Below are 21,737 nucleotides of genomic sequence, written 5' to 3' on the forward strand. Positions count from 1 at the left end.
CCTCTGTATATTTGTCCATTATATTAAAAACCCCAAACAAACAAGCAAACAAACAAACAAAAAACCCCAAACAGCAATGACTTGATGAGGAGATAAGAGTGACATTGTGCTGCGTAATTCCAAAATTACTCTAAACCTCACATCAGCCAGGAAACACATAATCTCATCAACATTCTGAATTTCATGCCTCAAAAATTGTATCTACAGTTCAAACATTTTTTTTTTTACCACTCTAAAAGAGCAGTACTTGAAAGAATTCCTTCCTGAAGGGAGCCCCAGGAGACTAGGGGCAAGAATGTTGTGCTGCCTGTGGAAGATGCCCTTTTAGCCAGGTGGTTCCTGTGCAGGAATCTCCCTGTGTATAACCTACCCCTGTGTCTCTGATCCAGACTAAGCAGCAGCTCAGGAGGCAGCTGTGACTCTGAAGCTGTGCAGCAGATGCTGTCCTGAAGATGCTTCTCTCTTTAGCTGCCACTTCATTGCTGCATTGAGACAGATGTACAAATCTGATCTCATTTTATTCAAGGCTTCTGCTGCAAGCACTGCAAGGCCTATGAAATTAAATATGATGATTTTCTTCCATTTAAAACTCTATATAATCTTCAGGCTAAGGATCGTGTTGTCTTTAAGCACCTGGTGCTTTATGAGCTTTTATGGATTCATTCTCATGATGTGCAATACTTCTGTGAGGTAGGCAAGGACCATTTTTCTTTCTAAAAGCTAGAGAACCAAAAGACATGGAAAAGAAATCACCTCACTGAGGGTTGCTCAGAAAATTCTGTGAGGCCAGAAGAAATATTCCCAGCTCATACAAGACCTGGTAGGGTTCTTGTTGTAGGAATGTGGCTTTGGGGCATATAAATAGCAATAGCAATGAATCAACAAACATCTTTGCTTTCTTCTTCCTGTGGGAATTATTGAAATTAACTTTATACTTTGTCCCCAAAAATAAGAGTGTTATTTTATTAGCCTTTTATGAGTTAAGAAATTAAGAAAGGGAAGATACTATTTTTTAAAGTAATTCAGATTTTGAGTGTTTTATTCAAAAGGACAAAAAGTTATGTACTTACAGGAATAGTGTTCAATTTTAAATATTACGTTTGCTTAATTTTGTGGCATAATCACCTGACTAGGAGAATAGAAAATGCCTACTACTTGGGGTCAAACATTTGTAAAACTATTTCTGTGAGCCAGGAACACCCTGTTCACATTAGCAGTTAATATTTCCACTACATCTGTTACCTTTGATTTAGAAGGGGAAATTCTGCTGTGACTGAAATCATGCCACCCGCATTTGTCACCAAGGGAAATAAAATTTGGCTTATGAAATAAAACAAACAAGCAAACACCATAAACACTCACATGAGGAAACAAATCCCAGCCAAACTGGGTTCCCCCTCCTGTTTTATATCAGGCTGACTGCAAATCTGGGCACCAGCAGGTGCAGGGTTCATATGCATTGGTGGTTTTTCTCAAGTCTAACAAGATATCACAGCATCGTAAACTTATTCAGCTCAAAAGCCCCAAATAAAGCAATTCAGTGAATGCAGACAGGATCAAATCACACCTTGATCAATGAGAAATAAATTTGTACAATTCTGAAGTTTACCAGAAGGAGAAACCAGAGCATTTTACTACTGAATATTCAGGATTGCATCCAATTTAATAGCAGGTACCCTGAAAATCAATTTGGCTTAACCAAGAGAGGTTTTATTTTCATACCATTAAGAGTTAGAAGAGGATATAAACACTGTAGAGGATTTATGTTTCCATGGGAATCCTGAGCACTCTTTAAAATCACTTCCTTTCCCTTTTTTCAAGCTAAGGGCTATATTCTATATTATTGGAATTGTGTTTCTTGAAAATAGGGCAGGAGAAAATGCATATCTATTGTAGTTTGGAAAAAGTCCAGGCTGTGCAGAATCAGAAATCTCACCTTTAAAAGTTTATAACTGAAGACTGAATTGTATGTAGACACAATAAGATATTTAAAAAAACATTAAATGATCCAGGTTTAAACTATGAAAGAACTTTTTAAAATAACTATGCTGTACATAAATGTGTCTTTAACCAAAAGCCACTGAGTACTTTGACAGAACTATTTATCTGTCCCCTATGGCAAAGTACCACTTTTTACTCATTTCAGCTTGCCAGTTTTCTCTCATCCCACAAAACCAGCCAGAACTATTCTACACTGGGACCAGGCCTTTGCTTCTGGTTAATTTTTAAGAGTTCAATCTGCACAGGAGCCCCAACTTTATGTATTTACAAAGGACTCTGAAGCCTCTAAATGTGTGGTCCCTATTTGGCACAAAAGGAATCTAAAATGGAAAAAAGATAATTCCATTATGAAAACCACACTGGGGAGATGAACTGCTAAGCAAATTCTTTTCTCTGGTCAGGAGGCCTTAGTCACAGAGGGGGAAGTGCACAGGGGCCAGGTTAAAACTGGCCTAGGAAAGTTAAAACTGCACTAGGAAAGCTTCAACCTTGCAGGGCAATATGTTGTCCATCCTCCTGACAACTGGTCTGGACATCTTCCAGTGTAAACATCCACTTTTTATGGAATCACTTGCCTTGCTGGAACCATGATGGGATTGTGTTGCGCCTGTCATGTAATTCAGCCCTTTTGAGACACCTGAAGATGTGATGTACTTGTGCTCTCACTCTCAGAAAGCCATAGCCCTGCTGGGGCTGTGTCAGGATGTTTTCTTTCAGAGGAAGCAGGGTAAAGCAGTTCAGATTCCTTACTGAAACTGAAAGGCCATACAGCCCTCAGGACAGATAAAAAGTCAACATTTGACAAAATGATTCCACAATACGAGTTCTGCTCTGATCTTCAAAAATAACTAAAGCAAGACAAAATGCCTTAGACCTGGTAAGTGATCTTTGCATTCCCTCAGTACTTTTTATCACAATAATGAGGATTTTACTGCCTCATTAATTCTGCAAAAGCCTTCTTTGGTCATTTTAGCAGGAGGTAGTGTGATTGATACTGAGAAATGAGATGAGGCACTGGAGGTGACTATTGATGTACAAGATGGTTTCTCATGTGGTCCCTGCGATAGGTTGTTTGTTTGGTCTTTCTGGATTAAATTTTGTCCTTGCTTTCAGCGGTGCAAACCCTGCTGGAGCCCCTGACACCAGCAGGAAGGTATTCCAGATGTATGACTAAGGACAGGATCTGTGGCTCATGTGTAACAATAGCGAGGAGTCTACACAGCTGATGATTAATTCATGCAGAGGACATAAAAAGCAAACAAATTCTTGATGTTAAGGTAATGTCACTGAGAAGGACCTCAGCCTATAGTAAATAGGAGCTACAGTGCTGCTCATTCTTGGAAACTTTATAATTTTCATGTCAAGCTATTCAGGCTCTGGTTTTGCTCTCTGTACCCTTGCTGTATAGGGTGACAGGGTAAGATCTCAAACACTTAAATATTAGAATACTGTCAAATCCCCAGTCTTAAATCAATGTTCTTGCAAGCTCAGCTATGCTGGCTCAAATTTGAGAGCAGAGTGTCCAAAGCTGCTTTATGCCTAGTGCAAATATAGGCCAATAAATATTATGAGGACACATACGTAGAAAAACCCCCAGACTGGTGGCTTTAATTCCACAGCATGGGAGACTGCAGCCAGACTGTCTGGTGTGGCAGGGATTAGGTGCTGATAACATCAAAGTCTGAGAGCAAAACCAGATTGGGGCTGCAGAGCACAGAGGGAAGGGGTGTTCTGAGTCAAGGAAACAACATCTGCTATACCTGTGGCTGCTCTGGTGCTAGAGCCTCTGGCCTCATTTCTGACTGAATGGATCTGCAAAAGCTGAATGCTTTGAGTTAATGATGCTGTAGTCAGGACTCAGAATGAGTATTTCAGATATTCAGTAGCATTACTGAAACAAGACTCTGGCCTGTTATTTCTAACAGAAGTTATCCAGGAGATGTGAAACGAGTTGTCCCAGCAGCTGCAGGCTCATGCTCTCTGGACAGTTCAGTTAACAGCATCATAGGAACACAGTTTAACAGTGCTGCTCTTTGTGTCGTTACTGTGGTTCTCAGAGGCAGCCACCTTCTGAAGAGACAAGGGGGCTCCCACATCCTGGAGGCAGTGCTGGAAATGGCTTCCTAACACAACTTACTTTCCTAAAGCAGCTGACATTCAGGGCAGCAAAAATGATCAATTCTGTTAATTCACAGGTCAGTTGCAGGAAGACAATGGGGAAGTCAGGATGCTAACTCAATCTGTGTTCAGTGGGAAGCTGCACCCTCAGACCTGCTGCTCAGACCAGGTGCTGCCTGCCCTTGATACAAGTCTTTAGGATTTCCGCAAAATCCATGACTACCAAATTGCAGAACACATGTTGCCATAGTTGTTTCACATTACATGCACATACATGTTCCTCTCTCAATACATCTGTATCTGAATCCTCTTATCCCATGCAGAATTAGGGAAGGGCTCCAAAATTTTGTCGTAGAAAGCAGCAGCCTGTGCATGCCAGCAGGCTGTAGCCAAAGGGATGATTAGTAGGTCACTTGTGCGTATGTGCTGCTGTCACAGCAAATGCAGGCCAGGCCTGCTGTGCCAGCTGTGGCTCTGTAGCTCAGGTCTGTAGAAGGTTCACTGAGCTGAAATTGAAGTTTCATGCACATTCACCCTTTTAGCCTCAGTTGAACATTCTCGTTCTATCTGGCAAAGTTCCTGAAGCAGAAGATGCTCTGGGAAATGTTATTCCTCAGGGCAGCCAATATTTAGCTGGTAATTTTTTATGTAACCAGAAAGCCTATGTCTCAGTTTCTGTTTTACAATTATGTCTTTGTCTCAGGCCTAAATTCATCTATGTTTCAAACCAGACTCAGTCACTGTTATGCAGTAGATTTAATTCCCTATTCTTATGGGAAATTATTTCTGCTAGGAATGCTGAGTTGTGCCACTGAGGTTAGAGACAATGTTGCTTGTGCTAAAGAAATGAATCCCAGATCATAAGTTTCCTGCACTATTATTTTGTGTCCTGTGTCTTGTAAGCAACCTGAAAGCAGTGCTGGAACTTGAGAAGTATTTTATCTGCTTGGCTTTCTTAACTGAACAAGCACAACAGTATTTATAAGTGCTGACAGCAATGATTAGCTCAGTTTGAATCATTGCTTTGTGTTGTTAATTCAATGTACATCAGTGATAAACACAGTGCCTGTTCTGAGCAGAGTCACAGCCTCACTTTATGATCCTGGTACCAGATCCATGTGGGTACATTGGGATCTCATCCAGAGCTGCAGTAATGCTGACAGAGATCTGCAGGGGCCAATCTGGTGGCAGGATGAGTGCTTGGAACATAGGTGGGCAGGGATGGACAGGCTACAACACCCTGCCATTAATTTTGTCATATATTTGGGCAAGTGCACGTGTCTGGATTTTGAGCCAGACTGAAGCTCCCTCTCTGTAGGATTCCCCAGGACTCAGGCTTGGTGGGCATGAAACCCACAGGGGGCCTGGCCTAAGGCACTTGTGAGGATCCAGCCAGCCCTCCCCATCCCAGTTCCATACTAAAAAGTCAAATCCTCCACTACCACTCTCACTTCAGTCTCTTGCTCTGAAACAATCCCAGGAGATCCTTGCTAAACAGTCAGCTCATAGCTGGAAATATCAATGTGCAGCAAAACATACCCCTCAAGAAAGAAGTGTTTCTGAAGAGGCCTGACAGAACCAAGAAACCCTCCCAGTCACCTCCCATCTCTAGCTGGCAGTTTGATCCTTTCTTCTCATTATTTGTTTTTCGTCCATTCAAGTTCTCATCCACCAATTGCTCTCTTAAATGTTTTTAATTAACAGAACTTAATTTTGGCTAATACTGGATTTTCTCAATCCAAGTAAACCAGCTTAAAATAAAAAATAAGCCGAGGCTCTGGCAAACACATTCAGGTCAGCGTTTCACTGGATAAATTGTGTAACTTTGGTAAGGCTAGTCTCAAAGACTGGATCACAGTGCATAATATATTAAAAAATATTGGGAGAATTCCAGCATCTAGTATTAAGTGGGTAGTTGTAATTCCTGCAGGATAAAGAATGATAAAGAAACAAAACGCTTTAATCCTCTACAAATTTGTCTAACATTTAATCTAGCTACTAGCCATATGATACTTCCTTTCTCAAGCAGTCTTAATTGTTCTTAATTCCACTAATTAGGAGTATGAGGGAGAAAGTGGAAATGATCAGCAATTAAATTCACGTTCCTGTGCAAAGTCACAGCTCGTACGTGAGGTGCATATTCAGAGCTGTGCTGGAATCTCGTGTGGATCTCTGCTTTCAGAATAATTCACATTCACACAGCAGGTCAGAGCACAACCACCACACTGTGCACACACTGAGAACCTTTCAGCCCAGCATCTCAAATCACAAAACAAAGACAATTTAATATTAATGAAGCCTTTAACAATCTGGAAGCAGAATTCCCTCATGAGGCATAACAAAGCAGTAACCATCTTTACTCTCCAGTGCTTCTCCCTCCTATAAACATCCTCCCCATCTTCCCTGGTCCAGCTCCATCCAGCTGTTCCTCAGTTAGTTCCCTACCTAATGTGTCAGCCAAGCCCCAGGGCTGTGCAGAAGGTTGTGCCTGCCTGATAAGGAAACAATGCACAGCTGTCCCTTGTCTGTGTCTTGCTTTGGCTACAAATTTGACATTTCAACCAGGGAATCAGCAGCTTCATGGATGGTTTGCAGACACAACCTGATGCCTTTGTGTGGCTCCTCTGCTCTTGTGCAGGAGGCCAACAAACCCCTCTCATGTTCAGTCTTCTGTTTCAATCATTACACACTACTACTATTCATTAATTAAAATTTTTCTCCCACAGTTCTCTCGAAGAAGGATAATTAATTATCTCTTTATAGCAACTACTCTCAGTGCTTGATGCTACTCTTGTAGAATCTTCCTCATAATCTTAAACGTGACCATAATGTCATGTTATGATCACCCAAAATAGAAAAAAATCATGTTTTCTAAGCCAGTGCTGCACAGTGGCTCTGTTGGCAGCAAGTATGTGCTGCTGCTGCTGCTGGATAGAGGAAAGCAGCTCTGAAAAATGTCTCTGTTCAGCATGCATTTAACTGTCCATGTACACAGCAATTCTCTTTGGAATGAGAACAGGCTTTTCACATATATTTAAGTGTCAACCTGTCTTGGGGTTTAAACAGGACTTTGAACTAAAAGTCATTTTGTTGGAGAATTCAGGAGTTTCTCCTTGCATAAATATAGGTATAGGAAAGGATATAATTGGGTTTATGGACTGTGACTCTCTTCTGCTCCAAGGTTCAGAAGCTTAGGGTTGGAAATAAATCAGTCCTGAAAATGATCCCATTAGAATCATCACACAAATCTTGATTCCTAACTGCTGCATGGAAATGCATGACTTTGTAGCTACATTTTCCCAATTATACTATGATTCCTCTTTGAAGCCTGTAGAGGGTGTGCTCTCCATTTAAAAATTAGGATTGAATGTCTTTCTGCACAGTAGTATCTAACTCAAACTGAAGTTACAAATTAGCTTCAGATATAATTGTGTGAAATGTTACATACTGAGATACACGGAAAATCAGAAAAGATGGCCAAAAGAATCTCTTTTGCAATTAAAAATCTACTGGTCTCACTGCAATGTCAGTGTTAGATCATTGCCTTCCTCTGTAGCTCAGCTGTGAGCAAAGATGAAGCTGTTGGCCTCATTCAGGTTCTTGCTCTGAAGCCTCAGAACTGTATCAAAATAAAATTTAGTACAGACTGTACAGCTCTAATCTCAACTCTTCTAATCAGTAATGAGATCCTCTTTTTGAAACACAAACTGTTCTTGACCAAACCACAGCACAGTCTACATCACTTGCAAAAATGTATCAGGAGTACTACAGGGTAGGAATCAGCACAGGAGTATTTAGAAGTCCCACAGTAGATTACAGCACTCAGATGTCTCAGGAATACATCCTTGACTGTCTTGAACGGCTCATTATCTACATAAGGAAGACAAAATATGGACTAAAAGAATATTCATCCCCAGGCAGATGGGGAAGGGAATCATAGCAATTATGTCGCCCCAGTTACAACATGGAGACTGTGGCAGAGCCAGAATTGACAGGCAGAGCTCCTGGGTCTCACCCCAGGTGTTTAGAAGTAAGTCCCAAAACTTCAGTTCCAAGGAGCTGTGTCTCTGCTGAGCCTTGCTCAGCCAGGCACAGCTGCATGGCAGTGGGAGAGAGTGGCATCCTCTGCACCTGCCTAGCCCTTGCTCTCCAGGAGGACAAAGAACTGATTTATCATGGGAGACCAAACACACAGTAAAAAGAAGCTGGTTTCAGTTCCATAGAAATTATTCTTCTGTTTGTTCATTTTTAGGAACATGTTTCCAGCCAATCTTGTTGAAGCCACATTCAAGCAGGTAAGTGCTATATTCCTTTTACTGATGAAATAGAGAAGCCAGCACCAAATGAAACATGTATCTTTGTAAAACACAACCCAGCTGCAGACATGGCATGTGACTTCAGACACTGTTAGCACCTTCAGCATTTAGGAATTAATGAGTCCCATTCCATTAGCCTCAGCAGCCATGGTATCTGAAGGCAAAACAGGGATAAAGTGCTCTCTAGTGTGACTAGAGTAGACATGCACTTCCATGTCAGCTCCAGCTCCACCTGAGCAGAGCTGCAATACCTTTAACTGCACCCTGCAACACCACCCAGGAAGAACAGAATACCATGTTCAGTTAGAGCAACAAAATAATGTATTGGAGAAGAATCTAAATACTCAGATTGGAATTTGGCCATGAAAGCTCATCTAAAAAATCTGAGTGAGAAAGAGGCATGGCTGTATTTATTTCACCGGGGGGAATATTTCATGAGAACCTCACAAAGAGAATGGCACTCAGAACCTCTAGGGAGTCAATCCTAATTATGCCTTATAGGAAAGTAGCTCTGTCAGGAGGCAAAGTGTTTGCTGCACCAGGGTCTGATTATGGGAAACTCTGGTTTTGTTATGCTTTTCCAGAGATTCAACTGTTTTTACAGATTTTAGCAGATAGGGACAGGAGTGTTCATTCTTCTTTTCATGCCTGTCCCTGTAACATGCAGCCTTGTTGAAACAGAGCACTTAGGAGAGCTCATTAAACTATTAATTCCTGCTGGGATATTGTAATAAAACCCACTTTGTTTTCTTTCAGTATCGCACCAGGAGTATTCCCATCATTAAATCTAACAAAGCATCGTCTGAAAGCACAACTCGCCGCATTATAATATATGGAGTCCAGGATGAGAATGGATCCAATGTCCAGAATTTTGCCTTGGATATCACTCCCCCTCCTGAAGTGATTTACAAATCAGAGCCAGGCGCTAGTGACGGCATGAATGTGCTAGGGATTGTGATATTCTCTGCCACAATGGGTAGGTTTCAGACATGTTTGGTTTGTAATAGTCCAAGTGTCCACTTAAGAGAAAAGGATTGGGGTTGGGTTGCTTGGTTTCTTGATTCAGCTTTTTAAAGTGCTATCTAAACTTTGTGGGGGAAAAGACAAAATTGTTGCAGAGCTGTTCTCCTACCCTTTTGAAGATAAATTTTCAAAATCAGTGATTACTTTTGTTCCATGGAGTTGTGTTTTCTGTGCATTCACTTACAATCAATTTTTTTTTCAATTATTTTGAGCAATATTTATGGCCCATTTCTTGCTGACTGCAAGACACACTAACACAGTGGGCTCAGAGGAGGTAGGAACTACTACCAGATTAGACCCATGGCCCCTCTACCAGTATTCCAACCAACTCAGATAATGAACCTCAATGATATTTTGAATAAGTAAGCTACAAGCTTGTTTTTGAGTTTGAAATCTGTGGATCTTCTTTTTTATTGATTGAGACGTCTTGATTTTATTTTTGCTGTCCTGCAATGAAGATAGTTATATACCACCTAGTAGCTTGTCACAGTAAGAGCTTTTTTCTGGTTTATTTATTTAGTTTAACTTGCTGGAGGAACTCATTGGTGCCATGTGTGTTATATTATGTTTGTGGATTTGAAAGAAGAAATTTAAACAAACATTTCCTAGTTAATCATAAAGTTCTGCTGATTTTTATAAGAAAATGCTGATCAAATTTTCCTTATGTAAATTTATTCTTGGAAGTTAATCTGGTGAGCAAAGGTAGCTCCATAAAACATCTTTGACTGTATTTATTCTATTACGGTTCATACCACCACGAGGGGTCAAGATTCAAACCTGGAATTAGTGGATTTGTTTCTGTTTTTTTAGCTTCTCCAGTGGGTGGAATTCCATACACAACCCTGCTGGAAACTGGCTGTCTCCCAGTTTGTAGTATTTTACAGTTAATTTCCAAAGTACAATGTCACCGCAAACACTATTCCAGTCAAAACATACTGGACATGAATGAATTAATTACATGTACTTATTAGAACCAAGGGCAATTTTCTACTTCTGAGAACAGAAGATCACTCATTGTCTTCCCAGAACTGAATGTATGAGTTTTACCAAGCCCCTCAGTCTTGCTGGCCCGGGGCTCAGGAGATGGAAGCTGAGAACTGCTTTCCTCTTGGCTGATGTACAGAAAACAGAACCAGGATTGTCACCCACAGCATGGTTCTGCCTGCTGGGTCACCTGTGGCTGTATAAGCCACAAACAAACCTGAGACATCAAACCCTCAACACTTATCACCAGGGACTACTTCAGGCTTTTGTTTTGAACAAACGATGCAGTCAAACATTTATCACTGTCTTCAGACTTCTGCACCACCTAGCCACCCCCCGAAATGGAAGCAATGAAGACATATAGCTTCAATCCCTATGAAAGAAGAGCATCCTTCCAAAGTTCTTATTCATTGAAAAAAAAAATTATACAGGCCTTTGTGCTTTGCAACAGTTTTGGCTGAGACTCACTTTGGCTGAGTCTTACTTGCACAAAGGTCTTTTTCCATCAGAGAAAAGCAGAGGTAGGATGGGTATGAGTTCTTATTACAGCTTCTTTAAGGTCCTTCAACACCATAATTGCATAAAGGGACGAGAATTTGAATTTAGGTTTGAATTGTCTTTTCATGAAGCAGGAGGTGAATTGGTTAGTATAGTCAGTCCAAGAGTACATCCTGTGTGTGAATGACTGGATTTCTTTGCCAGACATGCATTAGAATTGGCAATATTGGATAAGCAGAGTGTAAAGCCTTGGTGCTGGCTCAGCTGTGAGTAGGTATGCTGCCTCTCCTCACAGTGTGCAGGAGCTTCTGCTAGAGATGGTGACAGTGGCTAAATACTTGAGACATCAGCCCACTCCCAGCCCCTGCTGCCCCAGGCAGCTCCCCTCAAAGGCAAACTCCCTTGGTGCAGCCAGTTTTTGAAGTGCTTCCTTGAGCAATTGACTCCACCACTTATAATCCTTTCAGGAAGGATAATTAACTATAGGAAAATGTCATCTATTTACATGCATTAATGGAAACTAACACTGTCTGGAGAATATATGGTTAGATGACACATCCCAGAGCTGGATTCATTTCCTTTCTCAGCACTGGGGGCACATAAATGGGTTTTATTTGCTTTATTCTTTACTGTTTAGTCTTTATACCAATTTGGCCTTCCTCCCCATGAATCTGCACTTCCTTACCTCCCCGAAAATTGCAAAGCCTGACTGATTGTAAAGGTTAATTATTATCTAGTAGACAGAAAAATACTAAAAATAAGATGAAGACTTCATTACTAACTCCCCATTATTGGAGCAACTGGGGGGCTTTGAGTTACAGCAGGGAGGGAAAGCACTGGGGCTGTGTGTGAAGACACCTGAGAAACTCAACCTGAATGCTTTGATTGCAGGTATAATGTTGGGAAGAATGGGGAACAGTGGAGTTCCTTTGGTCAGCTTTTGCCAGTGTTTGAATGAATCTGTCATGAAGATAGTGGCAGTTGCTGTTTGGTAAGTAACTGTTTCAGTAAGAAAATAAATATTTTTTAAAAAGAGTGAGAACATTTCAACAGGAGAGAATGCACAGAAATCTCCCAAATAACAGAACATGGTTTAGCTGGGTGGGGTGTGCTGTATGCCCTAAGGCACTGCCAATCCCTGGGCATGCCAAGAGGGATTATAGCCCACACAAGGGAGAAGCATGAAGGGATGCTCCAGCTGGTACTTCCATCCCTTCCAGCACTGCTGCAGACCCAGCCAGACCTGCCAACACACCAAAGATCAGAGGAACAGCAGGTGGCTGCCAACAACAAGAACTATCAGCTTAGCACCTTCCCCCCACTTCAGAATGTCCCCCAAAGTGGCTCAGCCTGACGTGGGGCAGGGAAGGAACCTCTGCCAGCACTCAGCCTCTCTTTCCAGCTACATGGTCCAATCTGACTGAACTGGCTCAGGGAATGATCGCTTGGTTGGATATGTCAAAGAGGGAGTTTATTTCTGGAAAAATGAGGAAGTAGTATCAAGTCTCTGGAGATGGCACAGCTGCAAGTAGAAGATGGCTGGATGCCCCCAGATTTATTTTTTTTTAATCTAAACTTTTTTGGCATCTCTGGCTTTGGATGTAGCTGTGCACAGAAGCACAACAATTTTGACAAAGCACCTGTCCAGAGTGGATTCAGAAACTAACAATTCTTCTGCCTATTTATCTGCCCCAAATCAAACCCCCAGGCAGTCCAAGTGCTTGTCTAATGTATGTTGGTGTTTCTCCTCAGTCTTCCAAAGGTAACATAAACGTTTACTTAAGAGCTTCCAACTAAAATCCATGAACAGTTACATGAGCACAAACACATGAGAGGAGCTTAGGATTCATTCCCCCCTCTTCCCAGGAATTTACCTGCCTGAAGCTAAAAAGTTAGAATTGCCTTCTGAACTGAAACATTTTAAAGTCCTCCTGGCCAGCACCATAACCTCAGCTGTGCTGAGGAGGACCCCACAGAAAAAACTGTTCAGCCCAGTGCTCTGGACACCCTTCTCACATGTGGAGACAGAACAGCCAAACCCAGACAGTGCTGTTTCTGCACTGCCTCTGGAAGGATTTCCCAGCTTCTACTGTGTGATGGAAGGGAGCTGTCTCCTAATAATGACTGTCTTTCTTTTTGCTCAGGTATTTTCCATTTGGTATTGTGTTCCTAATAGCTGGCAAAATCTTAGAAATGGATGACCCCTCAGCCATTGGGAAGAAGCTGGGTTTCTATGCCATTACAGTGGTGTGTGGCCTGGTGGTGCACGGGCTCTTTATTCTGCCAATGATGTACTTCTTCATCACCAAGAAGAATCCCATTGTCTTCATCAGAGGGATCCTTCAAGCCTTGCTCATTGCTCTGGCCACGTCCTCCAGGTATTATAGTTTCTAGACAGATCCAGTAAAATACATGCTAGATCCTTACTACAGCTACCTCTTGGGAAGAGCACACTATTGCTGTAGTGGAGCAGATATATCTGTATCTGAACAATGGTCCCTGTCCAATTCACTGTAAATTTAAAAAATATGTTTCTCAGCATTTGGAAGTTATGTGGAAGCCATTGGACAATAATGTTTGTCACATTGTTTTCCCTTGGTTTAAAAAATATTGGGAAAAAACATTTTTTTGTAGAGGACTAGAAAGGAAATAAGTTATTTTTCCATATAAAAAATATTGTTCTTCTACAAAGTTAATATATATGAGAGACATGCAGTTTGTCCAGACTTCATTTTTGGTATTAGTGGGGAACCTCCTATTTCAGTCATGTGGAAACATTTTATCCTGTCTTCTCATCTCAGTCTTTGTTTCTTGGTACATTAAGAAAAGACTGTGGTTGCAAGCTATTGTCCAGTGCTGGGAAAGTATTTAACTGTTCTGCTCAAGGAATAATATTTTTTGCACCCTTTTTAGGGAAGATGTACAATGAGTTTTAACTATAGCTGAACAAAGGTACAGTGAAAATGGGAACCAGCTAGTGAACTGGCTCTGAAATGACTCCCAGCATGGATTAAATGGTGCATGAGATGTGCTTGAAAGGGCTGGAATGGCTTTGCATGGAGCAGAGACAAGAATGACAATTAAAAGAACATTTCTGTGTACCTGACATGACAACACAGTTTCATGGCATCTGTGGCTGAAGGAATGTAGAGGATTAAAAGAAAGAGAGGAGGGAATTAATATTTCAGTAGAGAAGGTATTGGATTTTCACTGTTACATTTTACAAGGTGTTTTCACACATAACAGTTTCCTCCAAAATGACCTATAAAAAGCAGCACACTGAGAAATACAAAATCAAGAAAAATTACATGGTGGGTGGTGTTTAAACTCTAATTAGGCTTAAATAATTAAGGCAATCTTTTTTCTTAGAATGTGAAAAGTTTGTAGTTTGAGATGTCACCACATCCCCAGATTCACGTAAGATTACAGTTTCGAACTCAAAGATGTTAATGTTGGAAAGGGCTCATCAGGCTCACATTTGACACACTTGACTCTCTGCCCTGCTCCTCTAGGAATTCTCTTTTTGAAGAACTATATTGCTGACAATTCAGTTTTTAAATCTGTGCCATTCCTTTCATTCTCTCTCTTTTTTCTTTTTTTTCTCAAAAGAGATAACTTCTACTAAAAATCTAATCTGAATATTTCTCTTTTCAGAAAAAATAAAGAGTGTATTTTGGCCCTTTTTTTATCTTTAGCATCTGTAAAAGAGTTTGTCCTTTCCTCTTTTTTTCTGTTAATAAGCAACAAAAATATCTAACTTTTTCATGTCTATGGATACCTTTAACAAGGGACATTTAATAAAGACTTAAAAGGTCAGCACATATTTCACCATTTAAAATATATTACTTTTCCTAATTTTTCATATTTTCATCAGCATTGCATTTTGGGTTTATCACCAATTTATGAGTCCTTTACTGATCTGGAAACTGATGAGAGAGAGGCATCTGTCTCTGCTGAGTCTCTTTAAGGTAAACCAATCCTAACCTGAGGTTTTCTTCAGCCCCATTTCCTTATCCTAAGTTGATGTGAGAGTGAGAGTGTCACTGACAGTGGGGAATACACAAGGAATTCAGCTTTCTCTTAAACCTGTGCTGATTTTGGCTCTCCTGGGCTCTCACTCCCAGATAAGACCCTGCCTCTAAGGATATCAAGTGCTTTGAGACAGCACTTATTCCTTACAGCTGTGCAAGGAATAATTATTTATAGGCCCAGAGAGGGTGTAGTTTGGGAACAGAGCTCTGGCATCAGCTGGCAGCTCAGCCTGTTGCCAGAACCACCAGCAGGACTTGCTGCCAGATGTAGTATCTTTATTGACAGAAACAAAAGTACCCCCAAAGTTAAGGTGAGTCCTGAGGTCAGGCTCTGAAAATAGGGATTTAAGCTTGGACATGCCTTGATTTAGCTATTTGTCCCTCCTTAAGAGTGTGTATATTTTGCAAATCCAACACAGGCCCAACATGGTTTCTGTTTTTCTGCTCAGATTGCAGTGTCTTGTCTAGAGATAGCTGAACTTTTCACCTTTGTTATACTGAAAGGAATGGATACTGCACATAACTGAGCTGTTGCCAAAAGAACATGCACAAATAATTGGGGCTGGACAGGAGAGCTGCCTCTCCTGACAGTCAACACATCTGTATTTGGTTAAACAAGACTTGCCACAGGGGCATTATATAACACTTGTCATGTGGGTATTGGATTTTCAGATCATCCTAGAGGAGAACAAAGAGTTGATTTTAAGAATACTGATGTGTTTCTTGGAGATGTTTCTGTGCTGGTTCAGGTCTACATCTAAAGATAGGAAGAAAACTAAGGGTCAATGTGCTGACAGTCATTGCAGTCAGTCTGCACCTGTGGAAAGCTTGTTTTTAAAGCTTTAAACAAGAAGCAAAAACAATACCACCACGAATGTAACACAGGGGAACCTGAAAGCCATTAAGCAGCCATCTGATCATAATGATTTTACTAAATCTCAGCATTATTTCAACTCATTTCTCTTTAGTGAAAGACTCTGCACTGCATTCTCAGTCCCTGTTTATTTCTCCAGAAATCCCAACCACAGCAATATTTTGGTTTGCACCAATTTCAGCGGAGAGGCAGGGGCAGATAAACAGGCCTTATTCCTTTGGTGCATCTTTTAGGACAAAATGAAGGTGCACAGCTCCTTTTCCCTGCATCACTGAGGGCTGCACAGCACATGCTGCCTTTGCCCACCCCACCCTGGGTGTCCAGGCTGCACAGCTGGGGGTTTCTGACTCTGCTTTCTTTCCCCCACACTGCTCTAATCTTGTCACCTCTTACAATGAAAAAGCAGAATTTGGCCTACAGGCAAAATTCCTCTTGATTTTAGCTTTCTTCATTCCAATGGCAAGAGGGAATTTTGTTTTTCTAGGTCATCTTTCCATATCATTAATGAATTAAAGCAGCATCTTTTCAGTGGTACATCCTATCAAAAGAAGCAATTTTCATCTTCTCTGAAGACAAAGTATAAACCATGAGTTTTTCAAGGGTTCTGCCGATTATGAAACACAAAGATCTTGGCTATTGCACAGTGTAATATAAAGGCAGATTTAGAAAGAGGAGATGAGATCAGTTTGCTGATTTTTTGGAGCAAAAATCAAATGCATTTGAATGATAAGATAAACAGAGCAGGCTGAACAGCTGTTCTTCCACAGTGACTGGCTGTCTTTGTGGCTCTCACTAGTAAGAGCTTGGCCTGGACCAGCATTAGCTTATGCTCAGTCTCTGCAGCTGCAGGATTTTATCCCAAAATTGAGATAAGACTCTGAAAATGTATTTTTAATTGTTAGAGATAATGCTGGGAGAAGATACGTCTCAGCTGAAAGCATTGAGTCAGTTTTTAAAAGACTTAACAGATTGAGATCAGTGCTTTAGAGTATTTTTTCCTCCTAGTAAATATTAAATGTCAGTCTTTAATGTTGCTGCTCCACTGTTTATCACTAGATAAAAGTAGCTTTCAAGAAAACAAACTTCTCCTAATTTAACCAGAAAGACAAACTAGACAAATTATTTATTTGATAATGTTTTTTATAATATTGAAATTATATATTAATATTACTCCAAAATTACAGTTGGAGGTTTTTTCCCCTTTGCCTCCTGAGAGTCACCAACAGCCAAAGCCTTAAATAAGACAAAAAAAAAAAAAAAAAAAAAAAAAAAAAAAGCCAAATGTCTGAGGGAAGATTGTCTTTAAAAACAACTAATCCTCCACAGCTGAGTAGCTGCAGAAAAGGGAGACAATGAATAATAACTTAAATAATTATTTCTTGGCCATGGCTATAGTTAAAATGCTACTGAGTTTGCTCCTAGCTGCAGCTACACCAGGGGTTTCAGTCCTACATTATTTGTGAGCCACAGCCTCATCCTCTTCTTTTATGAACATTTTATGCTAAACAAGACACAGAGAATTTCAGTCATTCACAAATGCCTGTGTGAAGAATGACAGCATGCCCAAGAGAGAAATGACATCTCATGAGCAGCTTGGGAATTATGGGGTTATGTTTTGCTGTGTTTGTTTTTCAAAGTAAATACTGATTAAATAGTAGGACTGCATGAATTAAAAGTTTCATATACCCCAGTGACAAGAGGTAATCAGATTTTCATTGCTTTCTTGACTTCCCAGGATATTTACATGCCTAAAGAAAGACTTTTGTCTGGATTTTCAGGCAGTGACTGCCAGTTTGTAGTAAATCATTCAGCAGTCAGACTTCATAAAGTTAGAGAAAACAGAGATATCATGATGAAAATAAAGCCTTGTCTTTTTTCTTTTGTTTCCATGGCAGGAAGTTACTTTTCCTTTCCAAACACTTTCCTCGAACAACAGCTTGCACAAATACAAAATGACAACTCCTACTCATGGAAACATTTTGCTTACGCATTCCTGCAAACAGGGTTTTGATTTCAGAGTTTTTGGAATCCCTCTGTGCTTTTATAGGTCATTTGTAAGAACTGAGAAAGAATTTGAAGCTCCAGTGTGTTATCTTCAATTAAGAGCAGCTAGTGGTCATTATAAGATTTAGGTATTGGAGCCGCAATGCTGATGTGAGAATCACAACACACGGTGACAGAGCAATGTGAACTGCCAAACCAGTGGAAAGACACTTGGATTTCCTGTCACAGAGCATGCAAATCACATGAGAACAGGACACTGAAGACCATAGTATCACCATACCAATATTTCCCCTGTAATTATTTTTTAGGAGGAAATTTTGCAATAATTTTGAAGGAGTTTGCTGTGTTACATCTATTTAGTCCCAGATACTGAGCAGTGTATTAAAACTGGTATAATAACAAGGAAAACATTTTGCCATTTGTATATTTTCTTCAGTGGTGTTATTTATTTTCCATGCAAATGGATGTGCCATAAAAAATACTGCCTCACTCACTTGAATGCAGTTTTATTACTTGTGACATATTAGTGAATGTGACACTGCATGATAAAACGCAGAATGTTACCAAATGCATGATAAAATAAACAAATGAACATATTTCACTGTGCTAGCACTTAAAAATGTGTGGCTCTTATTGAAAATGAGAAAATGTATTACCATATAGTATTTTATTAATTGTCTCAGTTAATGAAAACAAAAATCAGGAAATTTTTTTAGGGTATGAAATCGTGAGTTAAAGTTTTGAAGAGGTCAAGCTCAATTTAAAATAAATACCTGTCAAATGGTCTAATACCATTCCATTCTATTCCACACACATACATCTCATTTACACATGTACACATTATTATATGACCTGCAATTATGTGGTTGTTATATGATCACACAAGGGACATGGGCAGATCTGTCCCAGAGAGAAAATGGGATTTTTATATTCCTAAATACAGACGTTTTGTCTGCAACTTTTATTCTCAGGCTGCTGTTGATAAGATCTTTGTCTAACCTCTTGCAGAAATAAAAAATTGTTTAAATATGAAGTAGGCCTGGAAGGAAACATTTTTAGAAACCATGAGTGTACAATGGTTTTCAGAGATTTTAGTAATAAGCTTCACAGGGTGTTGTTCTCTTTTTTTGCATTTGAGTGTACAACACTGTCCCTGTGGGATTTCTGTCTATTTCCTTCTGAAATAGAGAAAGAGAGAAAAATATTTCTAATTTTGGGAAGCAAAATTAGCACTACTTCCAACATTTATGCATGTAATAGTCCATATTGCCCCTCAGAAGGAGCGAGTTCCCTGTAAGTGAGTTTCATGTGTAGAGCAAGAGATAAGAAGCTCTGCTCAGATGGTTGTGTAAAATTTCCCCTGCCGGGACAAGATTTGCTACAATTTTTTCATTCCCCCGAAATAAATATAATCTAACATGTGCTCTTCTGCTGTTTTTCAGCTCAGCCACTCTGCCTATCACGTTCAAGTGCTTGCTGGAGAACAACCACGTGGACAGGCGGATCGCGCGGTTCGTGCTGCCCGTGGGAGCCACCATCAACATGGATGGCACGGCGCTCTACGAGGCGGTGGCTGCCATCTTCATCGCCCAAGTGAACAACTACGAGCTGGACTTTGGGCAGATCATCACCATAAGGTAGAAACCTCAAATTCCACGGGCTGGGATTTGCTCGTCGTCATGTGCTGAGGTGGAAGGGATCCATCAGGGTCGTTGTCTTGTTGAGTCTGAGGCACAACTCTTGTATGGAGCAATGTTCAGAACAAAACTCATCTTTGCTGCTATCAAAGGATGCATCCCCCATAGAAAGGTTGTTTCCAAGTAATGCAGAGATCAGGGATGCACAAAGAGAAATTGTGCTGGGGCTGTTCAACAGATGCACGTGGGCACAGGGAAATGTGCTTCTGTTTGAGAATAACTGCCTAATTTTTGCTTTTAGGCAACCCATTGATCACATCTAGAATTGGAACATATTATTATTGGTGCTGAAAACACTTATTTTAAACTTCACAATTGTTTACAACTTGAAGTCTGATTTGTGTCTTTAAGTGAAAGGAAAAGGTTAAAAAGTTGCAAAACTGGAAGTCTTGTATCAAGTAACAGGGGATAGAGTGTGCTAGGAAGCTCTTGGAGGATTAGGGGGGAAGAGGGAAGGAGGACAGATGCTACTATCAGGGCAGGTTTTCATGAAGATGTCAGATCACTCAGATGTTTTTAATTGTCTTCTCTGCTGCTTGTTAAAGAAAAAAGCTTCATAAACAACCATGCTCTCAGTGGGTAGAGAGTGTTATAGCTGTGTACTCCATCCTTGAAAGGTCTGTAATGGATCCAAAAGACTAGAAGATCCAGCTGAACAATTATTGCCAGAGTAACTCCAGTGACTGCCAAAGAATTCCTCAGGGACTGAAACCTACAGGTTTCCAGCAGGGAACAAATGATTACAAAAACATTCCTCATAGTCAGAGCTTTGTGCAATATATATGAGATCTGCTTAACTACCCACCCACTGACCTCACCACTGCCCCTTTTACACTGCTGGGCCTTGCCCATCTTCTGAACCTGAAAATCTTCATGACAAGAAGAGGACAGTCCTGAAACTAACCCCAGATGACAGCTGAGCTTTGCTAATAGGCTTCTGGCAAGACCTGGTTGGACTACAAAAAGAAGAAATAAATTGTGCCCATATGAGCTCTTGCTTCAGGCTCATGCTCTCCTTGAAAACTGTTGGAATGAGCCTCTGCTAAAATGTAGTCTTTTGTGATTTGGAATTCCGGGATTTTTTTAAACATGTGATGCCAAAATATGGCACAGAGTATGAGACATTACACACACTTTGAAGTAAAGAATAGTAATTTTAAAAATTAAGGAGAAGAAAGGTAATAGTAAATGGAAAGAATGTAAGCTCTAGCTTTTTCTTAGCAGAACCCTCTTTCATCTCTTTATTTTTCCCCCCATATTAAGTGCTAGTACATAAGGAAACAGACAGAAATAAAACAGTAGAATGAAAATAAGTAAAGATTGGAAAAAATCCAAGAAAAGAAAAAAAATACTCACAAATGAGGAAGCTAAACAGGAAATCATGGTGAACTCAGTGCTTTCAATAACTTAATCTAACTTCTAACTGTATTCTATAAGCCAAACCTACCCCAGATCTTGATACTTTAGGATCTGGAGATTTAAAATTCAAATATTCCTGAACGCAAGATATTTTTGACAGAGGGAAAAAAGTGTTAGAAAAATAATTAGTCTACTTTGTTCATGGTTTGTAAAATGTAGTTTTACAACAGTTTCTATCAATGCAAACATTGATGTAGAAGAGAAAGAGAGCAAAGAGCCTATTTTCATCAACTCAGCATCTTACAGAAAGAAACATCCACTTTAAGGTAAAGATGAAATGGAATAGCAGATCAGCTTACTTGTAAAATCTCAGTTAAACATTCCTGGTTTTGCTCCCGAGGAAGTCATGAGGCTTTGTGGCATGAACTGACTTAAGAGGCAGAATCAGTCCTGATCAGACAGCCAGTCCACAGCACTAATTGGAGAGACTTTTAATGTTCAGTATAGTTATCTCAGCTACTGAGCTTCTGTCCCTTCGTTCCCATCTATGCTTTATTACAATGTTATTAGGATGCTACACAAGTTAACTTTTTCAAAATGTAGTTTTAAGTCTTTCTCCTTCCCCATCTCACCCACATGTTCAAGTGTATTTTTCATTGCAGGAAGGGGGTCTAGTTAGAAATCCTGCTGCTCCTGTACTGGTACACTGTACAGCTGTAAGCAAGGGACTGGATATCCCTGTGTTTCAGTTTCCATATGGGTGAATACCATTATCCTCATTTTCCATAGGAGGTTAAGGAGACTTAACTGCTTGCCAAAAGCTCTGACATTC

General features: G+C 40.3%; 1 protein-coding gene across 2 annotated transcripts in view; it reads left to right on the forward strand.

The window, feature by feature from the left end:
* The window catches only part of SLC1A7 (solute carrier family 1 member 7), a 47,255-nt gene that overhangs the window by 17,098 nt on the left and 8,420 nt on the right, over positions 1-21,737 (forward strand). For both annotated transcript variants that reach the window (XM_085067579.1, XM_085067580.1), the window contains exons 4-8: positions 8,372-8,414; positions 9,192-9,411; positions 11,832-11,931; positions 13,085-13,318; positions 19,292-19,486. In XM_085067579.1, coding sequence (XP_084923705.1) covers positions 8,372-8,414; positions 9,192-9,411; positions 11,832-11,931; positions 13,085-13,318; positions 19,292-19,486 — 792 coding nt within the window. The remainder of the gene's footprint in view (positions 1-8,371; positions 8,415-9,191; positions 9,412-11,831; positions 11,932-13,084; positions 13,319-19,291; positions 19,487-21,737) is intronic.

This window comes from Lichenostomus cassidix, chromosome 8 (assembly GCF_008360975.1).
Source record: "Lichenostomus cassidix isolate B80296 chromosome 8, HeHo_3.0, whole genome shotgun sequence".
Lineage (NCBI taxonomy): Eukaryota > Metazoa > Chordata > Aves > Passeriformes > Meliphagidae > Lichenostomus > Lichenostomus cassidix.